Source organism: Canis lupus, chromosome 23, assembly GCF_011100685.1.
Source record: "Canis lupus familiaris isolate Mischka breed German Shepherd chromosome 23, alternate assembly UU_Cfam_GSD_1.0, whole genome shotgun sequence".
NCBI classification, from domain to species: domain Eukaryota; kingdom Metazoa; phylum Chordata; class Mammalia; order Carnivora; family Canidae; genus Canis; species Canis lupus.
Window position 1 is genome coordinate 6,668,090 of NC_049244.1, and position 19,431 is coordinate 6,687,520.

A 19,431-nucleotide genomic window follows, 5' to 3' on the forward strand; every position below is an offset into this window, starting at 1 on the left:
TTCTCCGACTGACTTACTTCACTCAGCATAATACCCTCCAGTTCCATCCACGTTGAAGCAAATGGTGGGTATTTGTCATTTCTAATAGCTGAGTAATATTCTTAATGTATTATTGTATCCTATTGGTTAGTATCTTGTTGAGAATTTTTGCATCCATGTTCATCAGGGATATTGGACAATTAGACTGAAGAAAGAGAAATTAAGGAGTCAATCCCATTTACAATTGCACCCAAAAGCATAAGATACCTAGAAATAAACTTAACCAAAGAGGTAAAGGATCTATACCCTAAAAACTACAGAACACTTCTGAAAGAAACTGAGGAAGACACAAAGAGATGGAAAAATAGTCCATGCTCATGGATTGGAAGAATTAATATTGTGAAAATGTCAATGTTACCCAGGACAATTTACACGTTTAATGCAATCCCTATCAAAATACCATGACTTTCTTCAGAGAGTTGGAACAAATTATTTTAAGATTTGTGTGCAATCAGGAAAGACCCCGAAGAGCCAGGGGAATTTTAAAAAAGAAAACCATAGCTGGGGGCATCACAATGCCAGATTTCAGGTTGTACTACAAAGCTGTGGTCCTCAAGACATTGTGGTACTGGCACAAAAACAGACACATAGATCAATGGAACAGAATAGAGAATCCAGAAGTGAACCCTCAACTTTATGGTCAACTAATATTCGACAAAGGAGGAAAGACTATCCACTGGAAAAAAGTCTCTTCAATTAATGGTGCTGGGAAAATTGGACATCCGCATGCAGAAGAATGAAACTAGACCACTCTCTTGCACCATACACAAAGAGAAACTCAAAATGGATGAAAGACCTAAATGTGACACAAGATTCCATCAAAATCCTAGAGGAGAACACAGACAACACCCTTTTTGAACTTGGCCACAGTAACTTCTTGCAAGATACATCCACGAAGGCAAAAGAAACAAAAGCAAAAATGAACTATTGGGACTTCATCAAGATAAGAAGCTTTTGCACAGCAAAGGATACAGTCAACAAAACTACAAAACAACCTACAGAATGGGAGAAGATAGTTGCAAATGACGTATCAGATAAAGGGCTAGTTTCCTAGATCTATGAAGAACTTATTAAACTCAACAGCAAAGAAACAAACAATCCAATCATGAAATGGGCAAAAGACATGAACAGAAATCTCACAGAGGAAGACAAAGACGTGGCCAACAAGCACATGAGAAAATGCTCCGCATCACTGGCCATCAGGGAAAAATACAAATCAAAACCACAATGACTCCTAACTCTGGGAAACGAACTAGGGGTGGTGGAAGGGGAGGAGGGCAGGGGGGAGGGGTGAATGGGTGATGGGCACTGAGGGGGGCACTTGACGGGATGAGCACTGGGTGTTATTCTGTATGTTGGTATATTGAACACCAATAAAAAATAAATTTATTTAAAAAAAAACACAATGAGATAGCACCTCACACCAGTGAGAATGGGGAAAATTAAGAAGGCAGGAAACCACAAATGTTGGAGAGGATGTGAAAAAAGGGGAACCCTCTTGCACTATTGGTGGGAATGTGAACTGGTGCAGCCACTCTGGAAAACTGTGAGGTTCCTCAAAGAGTTAAAAATAGACCTGCCCTACAACCCAGCAATTGCACTGCTGGGGATTTACCCCAAAGATACAGATGCAGTGAAACGCCGGGACACCTGCACCCCGATGTTTCTAGCAGCAATGTCCACAATAGCCAAACTGTGGAAGGAGCCTCGGTGTCCATCGAAAGATGAATGGATCAAGAAGATGTGGTCTATGTATACACTGGAATATTACTCAGCCATTAGAAATGACAAATACCCACCATTTGCTCCAACGTGGATGGAACTGGAAGGTATTATGCTGAGTGAAGTAAGTCAATCGGAGAAGGACAAACATTATATGTTCTCATTCATTTGAGGAATATAAATAATAGTGAAAAGGAATAGAAGGGAAGGGAGAAGAAATGGGTAGGAAATATCAGAACGGGAGACAGAACATGAGAGACTCCTAACTCTGGGAAATGAACTAGGAGTGGTGGAAGGGGAGGTGGGCGGGGGGTGGGGGTGCCTGGGTGACAGGCACTGAGGGGGGCACTTGATGGGATGAGCACTGGGTGTTATTCTATATGTTGGCAAATTGAACATCAATAAAAAATAAATTTATAAAAAATAAATTAAAAATAAAATAAAACAGTTTTCTAGTGCATGACAAAGTACTCAAGAATATCTGTTTTTCCTATTATTATTATTATTATTTTAAAAATGGAGCTGGGCTATAACAGTGGTGCCTGGAAGCTAATTATTTTATGACATATGCTGTTATCAGGGTTTGCTTCTATTTCTGCATTTTATATGTTCCTATCTGGCCTCCACTCTTGGGGGAATAATTAGAGAAAGTGTGCTCCTTTGAGCTTACTGCTCAGACTTTGTTTAACTTGTAGGCATTTCTTTTAAGCTATCCACTTGAATAAGAAATGTCACATTGGCTTCCAAAGCAAATTTTCCAGCTCTACAGGCCAGCAGGCTCTGAAAGTCTGATACAATTTCCAGCCACATCCCACAGGACAAGGAAAATGCTACAGGTATCTTGGCATCATGCTAAACTTCCAAGGAACACAGAATACTATATATGGAAGGTTCTGAAGGCAGAAACAAAGCATATGAGCACAGGAGGGAGACCAGACTGGACGTACATAGGCAACACCCCATGACCTTCCCTGTCCTAGCAACAGAGTCCACATAGTCTGTCAGAGAAGACTTGCAGGGGAGTCTGATGCTCCCCTTTGATAAACAGGGATTTTCCTTTTATTTTTAAGGAATTTTAAATATATATAATAAGGCTTATACCTCCTCCAAAAGCAGATTTTCTTTCTCACTGCACATCCCTTCCCACTCTCACTGTCCACCAAAAGTAATTATATCACCCCTGGGGATGAGGGGTAAGCCCTCCTCCTTATTCCCTCCATCATCTGTCAATCACTGGCAGTTGAAGAGTGGACTTAGAGGAAGGTAAACTTAATTCTGAACCCTGGTCTTGACTCACATGAGCTGTGTGACCTTGGACGAGTCCCTTAACCTCCCTCAGCCATTTCTCCAGTGGTAACACAACAGCGTGTTCACTGGAAGGTTGGGAAGGTGAAGAAGGGTCACCTGGTGAAACACACAAGGTCAGTGTTATTATAATAAGAATAGGGGGTTTTGTTCTGTTTTTGAGACAAGAATAGCCAGTTTATTGAACCATCTGAACTCCAAGGCAGGGAACAGACAAGGACTTTATTTTTCTATGTGATGATATTTGCTCTGATAACCACCCTTGCCCTGGGTTGCATAGCCCACGAAAAAATCTTAGCAGATTCCTTACATTCCTTGTCTCTTTAATTTATTAAAATATGTCCAGAATAAAACTCTAGTCATGTCTATTTAAACCCACCTTCCTCCAGCACCAGCCCAGCTCATGGCTGGAAGAACTGGAAGTGAGGTCTATTCTGCTCCTTTGGCTCTCAGGTCCTCACCTTGGTGTGGCTCAGTCTCAGTGAGTGCTGTTTCTTGCTCCCTCTCACTTAGCTTACTAGAGATGAAGGATCCTCTTTACAATAAATGCAGGGTTCCCAAAAGCACATGACCATGCTCCCCTATATCAGTCAGGATAGGCTAGGTTATGGTACGGTAACAAACAATTTCAAAATAACTCATGAGCACCTCCTTCTCTTCCTTCTTTGGTGGCTGCAGCTCCTCTAGTGGGTTTGGGCTGTAGGGCAAAGAGAAGGAGAGAGTTCTTGGCTAGTCCACTGTTTCTGACCTTTAAATTAGGATGTTGCTGCTTCTTCAGCCAGCCCTTTCTAGCTAATGATGCCTCATTGCTAGCTAAGTGGAGCTCCTCTAGAGGAGCTGTCCTCCCCCTGCAAGGCCCCCTCCCTGGATAGCTCCCTGAAGTGGGGAGCTTGCTTCACACAACTATAGCCAACCTCACATGGGCAAAGTAAAATCTCAGCATGTGGCCGGAAGGTGGAAGGAAGCAATATATTGCTGTGTACACACAATCGTTATCCAACTTAATGGTTTCAAACACCAGTTATCTGTAGTTGATGGTTCTGTGGGTTGAAAATTTGGTTAGGACTCAGCTTGACAGTTCTTCTGGCCTCATTTAAACTCTTTCATTCCCTAGATGGAAACAGGGTAGCTCTGCTTCAGTGGGCTTACTCCTGTGATGGGACGTGACTGGACTGTGTGTCTCTCATCATCCTTCAGGCTACACTGGGTTGGTTCATATGGCAGTTTGTCAGGTTTCCAAGAGGGAGGACAGAGCATGCAAGGCATCTTGAAGTCTGTGCTTGGAATTGGCTTAAAATTGCTTCTGCCACCTTTTATTGGTCAAATTCCCAAAACCAGCATGATCCAAGGAGTGAAGAAACACACTACCTTTGATGGGGTGGGGCTGCAAAGTCACATTGCAAAGGTGACATTGCAAAGGTAAATGGGAAGGGTAATGTTAGAAAATTGGAGCATTTTTGCAGTCTACCGCAAGCACAAAAAAAAAAAACACATCTTCTGACCTTCTAAGGAAGAGGTTGGAGGGTTGATGCAGAGATGATGGGGCTCAGCAAGGCCAGATCAACTCACCTTATATGTCCTGGAGAGGTGTTTGATTACAGTTGATGCGGGTCTTTATTAGACTAGTGTGCTTAGCACCTTTTGTCTGCAGCTTTGGGTCAAAGACATTAATTCCAGATAGCAGGCAGAGTCCCCATGGATATTCAATTACAAAAGGAAACTGCCTTGAAGGTAAAGGACCTATTGCAGGTCAAGTAGCTACTAAGTACTTCATTCCTTTGCCTGGGCAGAGGGAGCAATATGCACAGAATGGGTGGTGATGAGAAAGCATAGTAATACCACAGACCTTTAAAAGGGCCACTGTGTATGGCATAGACAGAGCAAGATACACTTTGGTACAAGCTGTCATGGGGACCCAGAACCTGCCAGTCCCTGGAACCCATGACAAAAAGCTTTTCTTTAGATTTAAGAACAAAAGAAACTTCGCAAAGAATTCTAACAGCAGGCTCACATGCTCACATCTGTATTTCTAAAAGATCCTTCTAGCTCTAGGATGAAGGTTGGATTGGTGGTGCAGACTGGACCAAACCCAGACCTTTCAGTAATTAGTAGTTCTGGAAACCCATGTTTTAACTCTTTATAAGTTCCAAAGCAAAGGAGAAGTGGTCCAGTTTGCCATGGCTGAAAACATGCAGCAAAGCAGGGAGAAGAGCATAGAAAGTCAAACAAGTAATCCCACCCTGTGTCATCCTCTCTCTCACATACACACATGTGCACGTGTACACACACACACACACACACACACACACACATTACTCATCCATATGCTTCAGACCCAAGCAGGCTTGAGAGTTTCTGGTTCCTGTTCTGTGGATGGTTTAGCCTGATGGATTTGAGTCAGACAGTGGCCTCTTCTGCTTTGCTGTGGATAGAGACAAGTAGCTGCTAAGTGACCGTCAGAGAGAAAGACCAGCAGAAGTCCTAGAATTGTGGACATAGCCATTGAGCCCAGAGGACTGTACATTTAATATTTACAATGATTCAAATTCAGAAGGCAAATAATGGCAGAAGTTCGATGTCATAGGACATTTTGACAGCACATTGGTAGGACCTCAAGGAGGCAGGGAGGAGGAGCAGGCACAGAGACCAAGGTACCATGGGACCTCTTTGGGCAGCCTGACTCAGCACAGGGTGAGGAAAGGGCTGCCAAATACCCTCTAGCCACTGGCCTCGCTGCACACACACAGGAGCCTCCTTGGGGCGGAGGGGGTCAGTGGGACCAGGGCAGGGCCTGGAGCAGACCTCACCCCCACAGCATGAGTCTGCATGATTGATCGTAAGAGAGTGTTCTGTCATTGCATTGCAGCTCCAGAAACTAAAACGATCACTTTCTTTCAAGACCAAGAGTTTACGGAGCAAAAGCGCTGACAACTTCTTCCAGAGAACCAACAGCGACGTGAAGCTGCAGGCAGACATGCTGGCTGAGGTCAGCCCCAGCTCCAGCCCACTCCCTGCCTCTGGAAGCCTGACATCCACACCCACCAGGGCCGGCCCGCACCCAGGGGCTGGCGGCAAGGCCCACACCTTTCAGGAGCACATCTTCAAGAAGCCCACTTTCTGTGATGTCTGCAACCACATGATCGTGGGTAAGGCCTCCCCCATCCCTACCTCTAGGTAGGTCCCTGCACCTCCCTGAAGGGCAAGTGAGAGTGACGTGGCCCAAGTCCAGGTCCGAGGACAGATTCTGAGCCTCAGAGATATACATGAGGGCAGGTAGTTCGGGAATGTTCTGGAGAACAATAGATGTGCACAGGAAAGAGACACAGGTCTGGGTGGAGGGAGAAGTTGGATAATTATACAGTTACAACTTCAATCAATCCTCCAGGGAGCTCTGTACAGTCACCTCCATGGAGGCTGGAGGTCTGGGACTCTGTACTTCTGTATCGCCTCTCCCTGTGTATGGGCAGCCCATGCGGAAGGGGCATAATCCTGAATAAACCAGCTCTCTTCAGCCAACAGCAATTGGCAGAGAGGAATCAGTGGGAGGCAACCAAAACATGAGGCAAGTGGACATGGAATGCTTCAGGACTGCAGGGGGACCTGAGTGACATGTCACAGTATCTACTACAGGCAGGGCACATGGCATGGTCTGTCTGGAATAGCCTGAGGTGGGAGTCTGTGGCTTGGTGAATTATGGGGGGGTAAGGGTGACCCAGACAGACAGGTGTGGGAGGGATGATTCTGAGGGAAGCATTGAACCAGGTAGGAAAAAGCGTTGAGCCACCATTACAAGTCTGGACCTGGCACAGACTCGCTCATAGTACCTCAGAGAAATGATAGCAGCCTGAGAGTCTTAGGGGTTGTGCCCAGGTGAAGAGAATGACCCCCAAAATGTCCCAGCTACAAGGAAAAAGGAGGCCATTCAGAGACACAGACACAGAGACTCTGTAGTTCATACTCTTCTGCCTCTGCTGTGTCAGGTTCCCAGGGACCAGACAGATGGAGGAAATCAGAAAGGCAATTTGGGTGGGATTCAGAGTGAATTTAAATCTCTTGTTTCAAGTACAGCAGTCAATCCTGGTAACTGACCAGTGGCTGCAGAACAAGAGGAAAGGGGAAGGAGATAGGCCTGTTTGTGCTCTCAGGGGGTGTGAGGATGTACCCCTCTGCCCCAAGTTAAAGGCCATCATGAATGGAAATGAGGCAAAAAAATGGAAATGCAAGGCTGATCCAGATGTGGCCTGTCTTCCCAAGATGGTGCTAACCCTCCAGATATGTAGCCAGTTAGATTCCTGGAGCTCCTGGAAGCACCCCGAGGCCTTCCCCACCCTGTGGCCCCACTCACAGCTCAGATGCTGGAGCGTTGGGCTTGGCACGAATGCTTCCGGGAAGGAGACTTTTAAGATCAAGAACCTCAAGCTCCCAAACTGGGCCCAGGCCCCGTGAGTCCCCAGGCAAAAGCTAATATATATCCTCTAATGTCACGCTCTGGCTCCTCTACCCTGACACACATACCTTCCAGCCCCACTGTTTCCCCTCCAGGACCAGTTTTCTATAGGCTGACATCTCTTCCCAGGATGACTGTCGTCTCAGGTCAGATTCCCCAGATGCAGAGCCTGAGAGAGGAGTTAAGTGCACATAACTGATTGAGGGGGCACTCTCAGGAGAAAGGAGAGGGAGTACACGGATGGGGCAGGGAAGTTGCTAAATAAGGTAGTGGTCTCTAGTGGGAGTCTCACTGAAGGCCAGCTGTGAAGGGAGCTCTGGCACATGGGTTGCACATCTGGTCCTTCCTTGAGGCCAGCCTTTTGTATCCTGCTTTCAGTGGGCCTCCCTCCTCCTCCCACGATGGAGGCCCTTTCCTAACCCCCTGGGCTAGGTGGCTCATGTTCTGTGGAAGGCAATTTTCTGGAGAATGGGGTAGCTGTGAGTCATTAGCAGCCAGCACACCCACCTCCGGTGTATTAGTGGCTTTTTGCTACTGATTATCATAAACTTAGTAGGTTAAAACAATGCAGATTCATTATCTTAGAGTTCTGGAGGTTGAAAGTCCACAGTGAGTCTTACTGGGCTTCGATCAGGGTGTCAGGAGCTACATTCCTTTGTAAAGGCTCTAGGGAAGAATCTACATTCTTGCCTTTTCCGGTTTCTACGGATTGCCTACACCTTGGCTTGTGGCACCTTCTGTGTTCAAATTTCAAATGGCAGGTTGCATCTTGCTCACACAGCCATCTCTCTGGTCCTAACTCTCTATCTTGCACCCACCTGGATAATCTTTCTGTCTCAAGGCCACCTGATTAGCCGCCTTACATCCATCTACAACCTTAATTTCCCCTTGCCATGTAACATAACATGTTCACTGGTTCTGGGGATTAGTAATGGCCTTTGGGGGCCATTCCTTTGCCTCTGCACACCCTGCAGGGATATCTGGGCAGAACACCAACAGTGTCCACCACAACAGTAGACTAAAACTCAGATTGAAGATCACAAGACTGACCTCTGTTGATTCCTTCCCATCCTGGCTTTGACACCAGTCATGTGATTGTTGTACTGCAGCTGATGGCTGCGTCATGTCTCATGGTGAGAGGTCGTTTTCAATGGGAGTGGGCAAAGAGGCACCTTTCTGTTCGGTGCAAGAGTAAGGAGAATACTAACCCATATTTTGCTCCTGGCTATTCCCATGATATAATTAGCCTTTCCCTTCCCAGATAAAACGATGTAAGGGAGTGAGGATAGTAGAAAGACCAGGTGCATGGAATCCGCCTGGATTTGAACCCCATGCAGCTATGTGACCTAATGTCAGTGACTCACCTTCTCTGAACTTGTGTCCTCATTTTATATGGTGATTATAATACCACCTTCGGGGTTTTGAATGGGTTAATAAGCCAGGCACCGAGTAGGCTCTCAGTAGAGGGAACCCATTGGAGTTGTATTATCATTGTTATTTTTAGAGGAGAAAAAATTCATTACTCTCCTGGAACAGGGAAATATATTCAGAGGATAAACCAAATTAATTTTACAGAAAAAAAATTTAAACAGGTATAAATATTTAAAAAAAAGAACATCCAGGGAACAAGAAGTAATTAGTCCCTCGTGGACATGGCAATGCTTTAGGTACATGTCAAGGATTGTCTATAATTCTGTGTTTCCTGGTTTATGACGGACATGAACAAGCTGGTAGGTATCTAGAAGAAGGTGACCAGCATAGTGAGTGGTGTGTCAAGATCATGAGGAAATTCTAGGAGTTTGGTGTGTAAGAGATTAGGATGCAGGACTGTGTTTGAAAGTTCCATGTTGGAAGAGTCAAGAAACTCACGCTATGTGGCTGTAGAGGGAAGGGTGGGGATCAAGTGGTAAAGTTAAAGAGACAGATTTCAGTGAGAATATAACCACTTCACCCATGCGCTTGACCTGTGAATGAATGGCCTTCCTTTGAGTGGTGCATGGTTTAACTTTTGTCAGGCAGAGGTCATCTGAAGGTCTTTTCTTACTTAATTATCTAATAGTCTTTGAAATGTTTGTGCTTCCCAAAGAAGCCAATGTCTGTCATCATTGAACTTGAACATTATCCATAATTTCCAGCATGGCTGGGAAAAAGATTCTGCAGTTCCCTTCACCCGTGGCCAAGACCCAGGTGGCAGGTGGGATATTCAAGATAGAGAGCAACATCTGCCTCTCTTGTGATCGTTTACACAAGGACTGTCCTCATCTTCAGAGAACCATATTCTCTTCACATTCTCATTTTTCAGTCACCGTTATTCACATTCTGCTTTTGAAGAAGCCACATTTCGGAGCAGTGCTTGTGTCACTTGGCGGTTCCACAATATTGCTGTGCAATAAGTACTCTCAAGCTCCAGCATGCAGAGTAGCTTTCTCTGACTCCTACTCAGGTTTCTTCAGATCAGCTGGGGTTGGGCTGCTGTTCCACATTCTGTTCCTTATCTCTTACCCTTTCCTTGGACGAGTGGGTTGCCGGGTTGTATTCTTCCCATGGCAAGGACAAGTAGAAGCATACAGAGCTTCTTAAGGCCTCAGATCAGAAGTGGCACACTATTACATCCTGTGGCATTCCACCAGAGGGTGGGCCCAGCCCATGACAAGGGATGGAACAATGCACCCAACCTACCATAGTACTTAGGGTGGCTTCTGGATCATTGAACCTTTTTATTTGGTAGATTGCCCTACATCTTGGGGCCACCCCACCCTTCCACTTCACTTCTCCATCTGGAAATGATGCCTTGCATCTGACTTCACGTGAGCATGGCAGGAAGAGGGTCTCATGTCCTGTGCTTAGGATGCTGAAGCAGCTTGGCCTCCAACCTGGTTTTCCTGTCTGCCTAACTATCTTCCAAGTCTGCCGTGTCACTTTCAATTCCGTATAAATTTCCACCAGGCCTTTTCAAGACAGTGCTATTCATAACCCTTAAATAGGTGATGATGTGTCTCTATTTTAAATCTCACTGTGATGCATGTGAAAAGACAAAGGAACGTGTGTTTTCAAAATGAGTAACGGAAATGAGTTTGCCTCTGAGGAATGTCACAATCATTACCCTAAGGGGGGTTAGGGAACTTCTCAAGTGCAGCCACCATTTGGAAGGACTCCATTTTGAAAATCACAAAAAGACGTGCTCTGTGCTAAAAAGAACTTTAGTATATTTTTCCCTTATTAGATTTAAATTTATATCATAGCTGCAATTTTATTTTTAAAAAGACAGAGGGAAAAAATAGTCAACCAAGCAACCTGCTCTTTTAAAAGACGAGAGTGAAGGAAAGTAAGCAGCCTCCTTCTATAAAAGAGGAAGGAAAATTAGAGACTGGATGTGAGGCAGGAGTGAAGGGAAGAGGGAGGAGGCAGAGGAAGCCAGTGAATAGAGGAACCATCAGGTGAAGCAGAGACTGGCAAATGTCCTAACTTCCAAAACGAGAAGTGGGACATCCCCATCAGTGATCCCCATCAGTGATCTCAGAGCACAGTTGATCTGCCCCTCTTCTCTTTCCTTCCTCTTCAGACTTAGCCTCCTGTCTCTAACGTGTATCACCTGCAGGTTCGTTTCCTTCAAGCTGCAAGTCACCTTCATATCCTACATTCCAGGGAAAGACCACCTGCTACTATTCCCTGGGAGTAACGTTTCAGAAGATATCTTAGAACAGGGTTTTTTCCTTTCAACTGAGAACCAAAGGTTATATAATGATGACCAAGAAAAGTCAAATGTCATGTGTGAGGTTCCTAGGTGATGGATGTTTGTTTAAAAATAAAAGGAATCTGGCATTCTCACTGTCTAGGATTTCTGAGTTGGAATGGACACTCAGAGTTAGGTTGACAGGGCCTCACATTTGTTCCTTGACTGACTGTCTATGCCCTAAAGCTGGAAAGGCCACCCATTGGCCACAAGAAATTGACCATAAGAGAGACCTGGACCCCAGCCTCATTCCCTGCCCATCTGTTTCTAACTTCCTCAGCGTTTTCACTCTATAACTCATTCCCTACTGCCAGTTTTGCCCTTGCCCTTGGTATGTACTTTCCCCCACTGATGTGGCTCTTAGGCCCTTGGGTTGAGCAGGCTCCTCTGCAAGTCTAATCATGCCTCCAGGATATGGCTGCCCTTTATGATCACCTCCCTAGACTGTCCCTTTCCAGAAGACTTGATCAGCTATGCAATCCAAAGATGGTCAACCTATTTTCATGGAGACATGAGAAAAATAGGCAGTTAGGTGTACCCCAGCCCTAATGCTAGATTTCCCAGCCTTTGAGTCAAGAGGACTGAAGACCCAGTCTTAGTCTAGGAGAATCCTCTTGGCTTGATGGACATCCTTTCTCCACCAAGTAGATCCACTCTTACATTCCGTCGGCGTCAGTGATGGGAGTTAGGGGTAGGGACTCATCTTCATCGTACATCAGTTTAAATATATTCCATCTGTGGCACCTCATTTCAGGAGAGCACTGAATTTGCTTGTGGTAATCTGCCTTTCATGGAACCTTCAGAGACTTGAACAAGCCACCATGCACTATTAACGTAACTGGCTCAATGAACAAGTCTATTCCATCAATTAAGAAGGTTTTTCCGAAGGATTCTATTCTTCTATTTACTGCCAGATACCTTGTTTCCATAACTATTTTTAAATTATAACCAAATGTTCTTAGTTGGCATCCACTTAGAAGACAGCATAGTAAATGGGCTCATATTTTCTAAACAAATATTTAGCAAAACAGCTGGATTTCATTGCTTACAATTTCAAGTTGCTTACAGAGTTACTGCTTGAAGAATCATTTATTTTCAAACTGCCCAAGTGGCAACCACTGGGAAAAATAATAATGACTTTGTTTTAGATAAGCATCCCTAGAAGAGGGCCTGAGATAGAGAGCCTGTGAAAGCAATTTATTGTGGGGCGTGCCCTCAGGAGTGGGAGATTCAGATTCTGCTGTTCTCAGCAGAAGAGGCAGGGGAAGGAGCCAAGCACAGAAGTTGGAGTTGGCTTCAGACCGGTGCCACCCATTGGGAGCCCTGAGACAGATTGTTATCACCTAGTAGTCCCACCGTGAGGTAAGGGGGCTGGCCTGTATCTCCTGTCACTCAGTCTTTAGAACAATTTCTTCTCTCCAAAAAGGAGCACCTGTGAGCCATTAGCAGTCACCCACAGTCACAGCATCAGCATGATAAACCAGATCCTGACAAGGCACCAGCAACATCACTACATCTGTAAATGTAGATGCAATATAAAAACATCCTCCACTACGAATGAATGTAAAATGTAGATGGACGTTGGCATTGTTGTACCAATAACATTGTGCTGCTATCATGATAAAAGGGAATATGGTAATGTTACAATATGAGGAAATACTACATTACACTGAGTCCAGGACCTTTCTGCTATGCTCTTGTTTGATCATTAGTATAACTGTTTCCTGACCTGTTCTGACCTCATCTGATTGCTCAGAAAAGCCATAAACCATTGACCAAACCCTGAATGGAAAAAAAATGTGCCCACACACATATATACACATGTACATAAAACTAAAAAACCAAGACAGTGTTTGCTCACCAATGGAGTTGTCTCTTGGTGGGAAGGGCCAAACAAATCAAAGGAATTATTGAAAAGTAAATGTCAAATCTGGGTATTCTCAGAATAGAATTAAAACTCTGCAGTGCCACCAATCATTTAGCCAGACACTCGTTTTAGAAGCTGTGCAGCTTGTAGGTAAGAAAATACAAATGCTCTCTGGAACCTTTATCTTAGGTTTTAAATAGATCCTTTCCTTTGGGCCATGGCATGTATCCATGTTAAAATGCAGTACCAAGACCCCAGCACTTTGTCCAGGGATTGCTCACCTATGTGTCTTCATGCTTCAAAGTAGCACTGACTTAACTGGTACTTTTCTATAGAGGACAGAGCCATACTATAATGGCCTGTCCAACAGAGGTAACTTCTTTGTATTCTTTGCTCATCTGGCCCCCTTGAGAAGAATCCTGTTGACTTTAGCAACAGAACATCAGTAAAACTAGAGCATAGGCCCAGTAAGCAGCTGGTAACCCTCCCAGGGGAGGAATGTTTGCAGGATATGGCAGTGTTTGGCTTGGAGAAGACTCTGGGGAACATGGTCAGTATCCTCAAACAGCTAAAGGGATCTCATCCAGAAGAGGCTTTAAACTCACTCGGAGGGCCCCAAGGGTGCAATGATGGAAGACACCAAAAGGGAGAGCCTCTAAAACTAATTCCAGAAGCTCCACAGATTTGGGGAGGGGGGTTGTTTCCACAATAAAGTATATGTTTGGGAAATGCTATACGCTGTATTCCCTTTGGATATCAATAGCCACATTAGCATCTTCAAGTTCTGCTCTTCTGAAAACAACTGAGTGTTATCAGTGGAGAACAGGCAGTGGAGCAAGTGGATTATAACTACAGTGCTCTCTCTCCCAACATCTACTTTTCCCTAATTCCACTTGGCTGCTGCTGAACAGTTTTTGGCTTATATCTCTTCAGTGTACACAATTCAGAGAGCCTTTTCAATGCTCACAGAAGCAAATTCATTAAAGAGTTATTAAGACTTCAATTCAGGTCCAGTGTTCTCAGGGAACATTGTACCCAGTGCCTTTCAAGTAAAGGGACATAAAATACTTTGAAGCTAGCATCTTCTCTTGGTTTCCTAAAATGTGATGCCTGCTACTACGTGCTAAGGATGTTAAGAAATCCCTCATGGGAAATTACTTACATGAAAAAGTAATCCACATTGCTTTCAGGAAAGATGGAGCATAAATGGATGCTGGTGGACTCCAAGAAAGGAGGTTTCTTGGAGTCTCACACAGAAATAATGGAAGCAAGTAGAGGCTAGATGCTAGTGTTAGGCTCTGGGGCATCACATGGGACCTGCATGCCATTGCCTTGAAAATGTAAAGATCCTTAACCAGAGAAGCCAGGAGAGGAGGTGGAGAGGATGTTACCATATACTTCACCGCCCTCCCTCAAACATCCTACTCCCTGGGGAAGGTCCTAATAGTGTTTTTGGAGCCAATTTTCATTGTGCTGGCATTTTGCCATTCCTTGTGGAGCATCGAAAGACCCTTCTTTCCTGATCTTCCTCTCCATGTATTCCAGAGACCCAGTTACAGTGCTTCCTTGAGTTCTTGAGTGACCACTTGTTTTCTGAACTTTTCCTATCATGCCTCAAACAGACTTGACTTCAGTAAGCAACTTGAAGATGTGACCTGGTCTCATTTACGTGCTGGATGCCACAGCAGCTGGCATACACCCTGCACACACTGAGTATGTGGACAATGGTAGTTCATGGGTGGGAAAAAGACCCTTCTACCATCAGATACCAACCAGCAGAAATAGAAGCTAATTAAAAACAAAATAGGGGAAGAACATGGAAAATCCATCATCCCTCTGAAAATTCTTCCTAGGTATATTAAGGCTCCATCATGCCTAAAAGGAAGCTTGACACAGAAGCCCAATTTCATCCTCTGATCTTCCTCTTCATTTCCCCTTTTCACTGCATATTATAACACAAAGTTTTTCAGCACACAAAGGGTCATAACAGGGATGTCTTCACTTCCAATTATATCCATTTCCAAATGCAGTGCCATACCACTGTTTAATACTTGTTTCCTGAACTCCCACTGTTACTGTAATACTTCCACCTTAGTTTTTTTTTAATATTTGCCTTCATCTACTTTTGACATTAAACCTTTTCACTCATGTTATCTAAGTGCTGTTTTTGCCCTTAGGTTTTAGATTGGATTTTAGATTTCTTTTTTTTCTGCAACCTGAATTTTTATCCTTGTATGGAAGAGATTTATGGATTTGCATTCATTGTTATGAGTGAAATGTTTGGCTCTCCTTCTGTCTATTACTATGTCATTTCTATTTTGCGTTTTCTGTTTCCTTCTATTTCATGTGTGTATGTGTGCATGTGTTAATCATGTGTGGTTTGTGTGTTATTTCTTTTATAACCCCCTGTGTTTGGGAAGATATATAATATACTCTTCTCCTAATGATTAACTCTGAGGTTTCACAGAACACTCTTTATTCTACATTTCTCAAGTTATTATAAAGTAAAAAATCTGGTATTTTGCTTTCTCTGTTATTCCAGATAACTTACCAAACTTTTTGAAAGATTACTTATTTTAGAGAGAGCATGGGGAATGGGGAGGAGAAGAGGGATAGGGAGAGAGAAACCCAACCAGACTCCTTGCTGAGTACAGAACCTGGCACAGGGCTCAATCTCATGACTCGGAGACCACAACACCTAACCAACTGTACCACCCAAGTACCCCATAATTTACCAAACTTTTAATCCTGACCCAAGTTTGTCACTCTTGTCAGTTCAGACATTTATTGTTATTCCCATATTTTGCAAGTCAGACTTTTGAGAATAAATGTTAAGATATATGTGTATTTTATAATAAAATGTATACATCTATTTAGAAATTTCTAAATTTAAGTGATTTCAGTATTTACTACCTGTCCTATTGTTACATATCATCTCCATTCATAAGCTTTTGTTTTTATTCGTTTCTCAGCTGATCAGTGTATATTTTCAGTTCCAAAGGCATAAGGGAGTGAATTGCCATGGGCCCCACTTGCTTGGCTAATGAATCTCTTGAAGATTGGAGCATATTGGTGAGCAACTCAGGGCTTCTTGCGGTTTCTACAAAATGTCCCTCAGCCATGTCCTGTGGCTTTGTCTCTCTGCCTCCTCTGCTTCCACTAAAACTAGAGGTACACTCTTCCCTTTCCTATTAGTCTGTGAAGTCCAAAGATCTGGGAACTACTTTATGACAGTAATTAGATTATCTGTAGTGGCAGTTCTGTCCAGTACCACCTCTAATATGGACTTTGATGGTGAAATTGTATTTCTTGCTTCCCCACGAACTCTTACAGGGTTTTCTTTGGTTTTGTTTTCTTATTTATTCTCTTGACTCCTTTATCATAATAGCTGGCTCTCTTGTATTTTGTTGTCAACCCAAAGCAAATGCTTTCTATAATTGTCTTTTGTTTAATATAGTATAACTCTCAAAAATATGTCTTTCCCTATAGTATCCTTGAAAGGAGACAGTTATATAATGTGGTCATATTCTTTGGCAAAGGGCAAGTGTGACAGCATAACCTGCAGAGGAGAGAGGCTGTGGTGTGTGTGTTCTCTGCAGCATCCTCAGCACCAAGCCTGGCAGCCATCCTGTAGGGGTGGCTCAGTGTGAATTTACTGAATGAATGAATGAACAGATAAATGAGTCCTCAACCAATAAGAAATAGTATTATGAAAATTATAGCTATAAACATTTTTGTTATACACAAAGCAAAATATTCAGAAGAAGGTAAAACTGTAGGTAATCTCAATAGACATTGAGCACCAATTATGTGCCAGGACCTGTGCTAGCATCTTCATCAATTCAAGTGAGGAGCCTGGGAGGTAGCAAAGGAAAGGGGATGGAAGTCATCCAGAAACTGGAAGAATTGAGAAGGAGCCCCTGCAACTTTTAGTTGAAGATGCATTAGGCCTCTTTCCATGACCAGAGTGTGACATTTAGTGGACAGGGTGGGTTTAACAGGCCTTACAGTGCTCTCACTGGCCTTCCAGGGCCACCCATCTGGATGACCCAACTAGGATGTCCTAAAGCCAGATCACCATTGGGAGAATATCTGAACCCCATATGGGACCAGTTTGGGGAAGCCAGAGGAACTGTCAGAGTCTAGTTTGTCTAGACATAAGTATGATGTTGGTCATACCTATGCATATTTTCCTAAATCTACTTTTCATAATGTACACAGAAGCTAGTATTACGAAGAAATGGAGTTGCCTCCCTCCTCTACCCCATGCTTAAACATCTCCTGACTAGTAAGAATAAGAAAGGGACCAAGTAGTGAAAGAGAATCTTTCTTTTTTTTTTTTTTTTTTTAAAGATCTCATTTATTTACTTGGGAGAGAGAAAACAAGTGAGAGAGAAGAGAGAGAGAGTATGAACATGAGTGGGGGGAGGGGCAGAGGGAGAAGCAGACTCTTCACTAAGCAGAGAGCCTGACACGGGGCTCGATCCCAGAACCAACTGAGCCACTCAGGTGCCCCGGGAGAATCTTTATACACATAAAGTGTGGGGGGGGCTCAAAATAAAAATTTCTCAAGTGCCAGACACTGCCACTGTTTAATTAGTGTTACAAAGAAAATGGGAGATTTTATTCCTGCGAACTATTATTTTACTAGTGATAGGACCAAAGTCTTAAATGCTACAATTTTGGGGAATGTCAGCCAAAGGACAGAGAATATCCCTCTTAAATTATAGATCATGATGTTTGCAAATACTTTGGTGATTTCTTGAATCATGGCATAGCAATGATCCCTGAGAAGAGTAATGTTTTTTGTGCTCCAAAGAAGAGATTTGTATTATAGAAGCCTTTTAAGATCATAACATAGCAGAAAGAAAGGGTAACAGAGGACAGAATTTTCCTTGCATAAATAACCCACCCTAAAGGGGAGAGTGATAATTTCTAGTGGTCTTTTGCTCAATTTTTAGTTGTTCCCTAATAGATCACCAGCTAGGTATTGTAATATATAGTAATATATTCATAGCAAATATATTCTGAATATATGTGTCTCTGTGTTCTTGCAAGACCCACTGTGCTTCATACATTTTCTCCTTCTCCCATCCACCAAGAAATACAAAAAAAAATTTAAAGGCACCCAGAGCAGAAGGAAGGAAGAATCTTCCAAGGCAGAGTTTGAGCAGTCAGAAAGTGGACACTGCTGTGAATCCTGGCTACACTGTGAGAATTTTCTAAACTTGAAGCTGCAAAACTTTTTCCTAACTGTGATATTGCTGATTCATGCCTGTCTGCTAGAGGTTCAGACCCAGTCATGACAGACAAATAAAGAGAAGCCGCCTGCCCTTGGACCGATTATTAATTAAGTGTTTGGAGGCTAGGGAACCACAGGAACAGGCCATCTCCAATTGTGAACACAGGAGATGCAAATCTGTGGGAAAATGTGTATCCTGCACTTCCATTCAGCTGCCTTAATGGAGAATGCCCCACTGACCTACTTTAGAATGGCCTCGTTGGTTGGGCAGCCACAGTGGATACCACATCATAAAATGACAGAACTAGGCTGGTACGAAAATACAGGACAGCTCTTTGTGTGTGTGTGTGGGCGGGGGGGGGGGGAGGGCTCAAAGCATCAGGCATGGTGTAAATATGTGTGTGTGTGCAAGCGTGTTTATGGGAGACACCTATGCACTGTGACCCAGCTACTAAGGACTGCAGTTGGGAGTTGGTGGGCAAGGTGGAGAGAAATATAGGCTAAATGCTACCAAAGCATTTTCTTTGTAGCTTATCAAACACTGCCTGGTTGCTGAAGGAGAAAAAAAACAAAGTATATTCTATCACATGCTAAACTTACCTGGAAAGAAAATCCAAAAGCCTATTGTTACCCTTTACTCCACACCCCAACCACATGACAACAAACAAAAGTGTGAGTGTACACATGTGCCCACCACACTTGCCCTCACACCTTCAGTCAGGGTAATGTGTGCCTCCATTGCCAGAGCAAAGACAACGTTTAAAGGATTCACATTACTTCAGCCTGTCCATGATACCCAAGCACCACCTTTACCCTGTTCTAATGGCATAAAGAGAAATAACAAGACTTACTCATTAAAACTGAGGAGGGACAGTGAACCAGCCTGACTCTCTTTGATCCAGAAGGCCTACATCACTTTGCAGGAGGTCAGCCTGATATCCCTGTTGGAAAAGGGCATTTCAAGGAATATTTTCTGAGCATCCACTCTCTTATTTTAAAAATAGAAACAGAAATGCCAAACTGGTAGATTTGGTATAAAGATTAAATGAGACCATACCCAAAAGCAGTAGTGTCCT

At 43.6% G+C, this 19,431-nt stretch overlaps 1 protein-coding gene across 3 annotated transcripts in view; it reads left to right on the top strand.

Moving 5' to 3' along the window:
• Positions 1–19,431, top strand: part of STAC (SH3 and cysteine rich domain) — a 151,473-nt gene that overhangs the window by 58,177 nt on the left and 73,865 nt on the right. For 2 of the 3 annotated variants that reach the window (XM_038570366.1, XM_038570367.1), the window contains one exon: positions 5,933–6,212. In XM_038570366.1, the coding sequence (XP_038426294.1) occupies positions 5,933–6,212 (280 nt within the window). The remainder of the gene's footprint in view (positions 1–5,932; positions 6,213–19,431) is intronic. The other variant, XM_038570368.1, reaches the window with a different exon arrangement.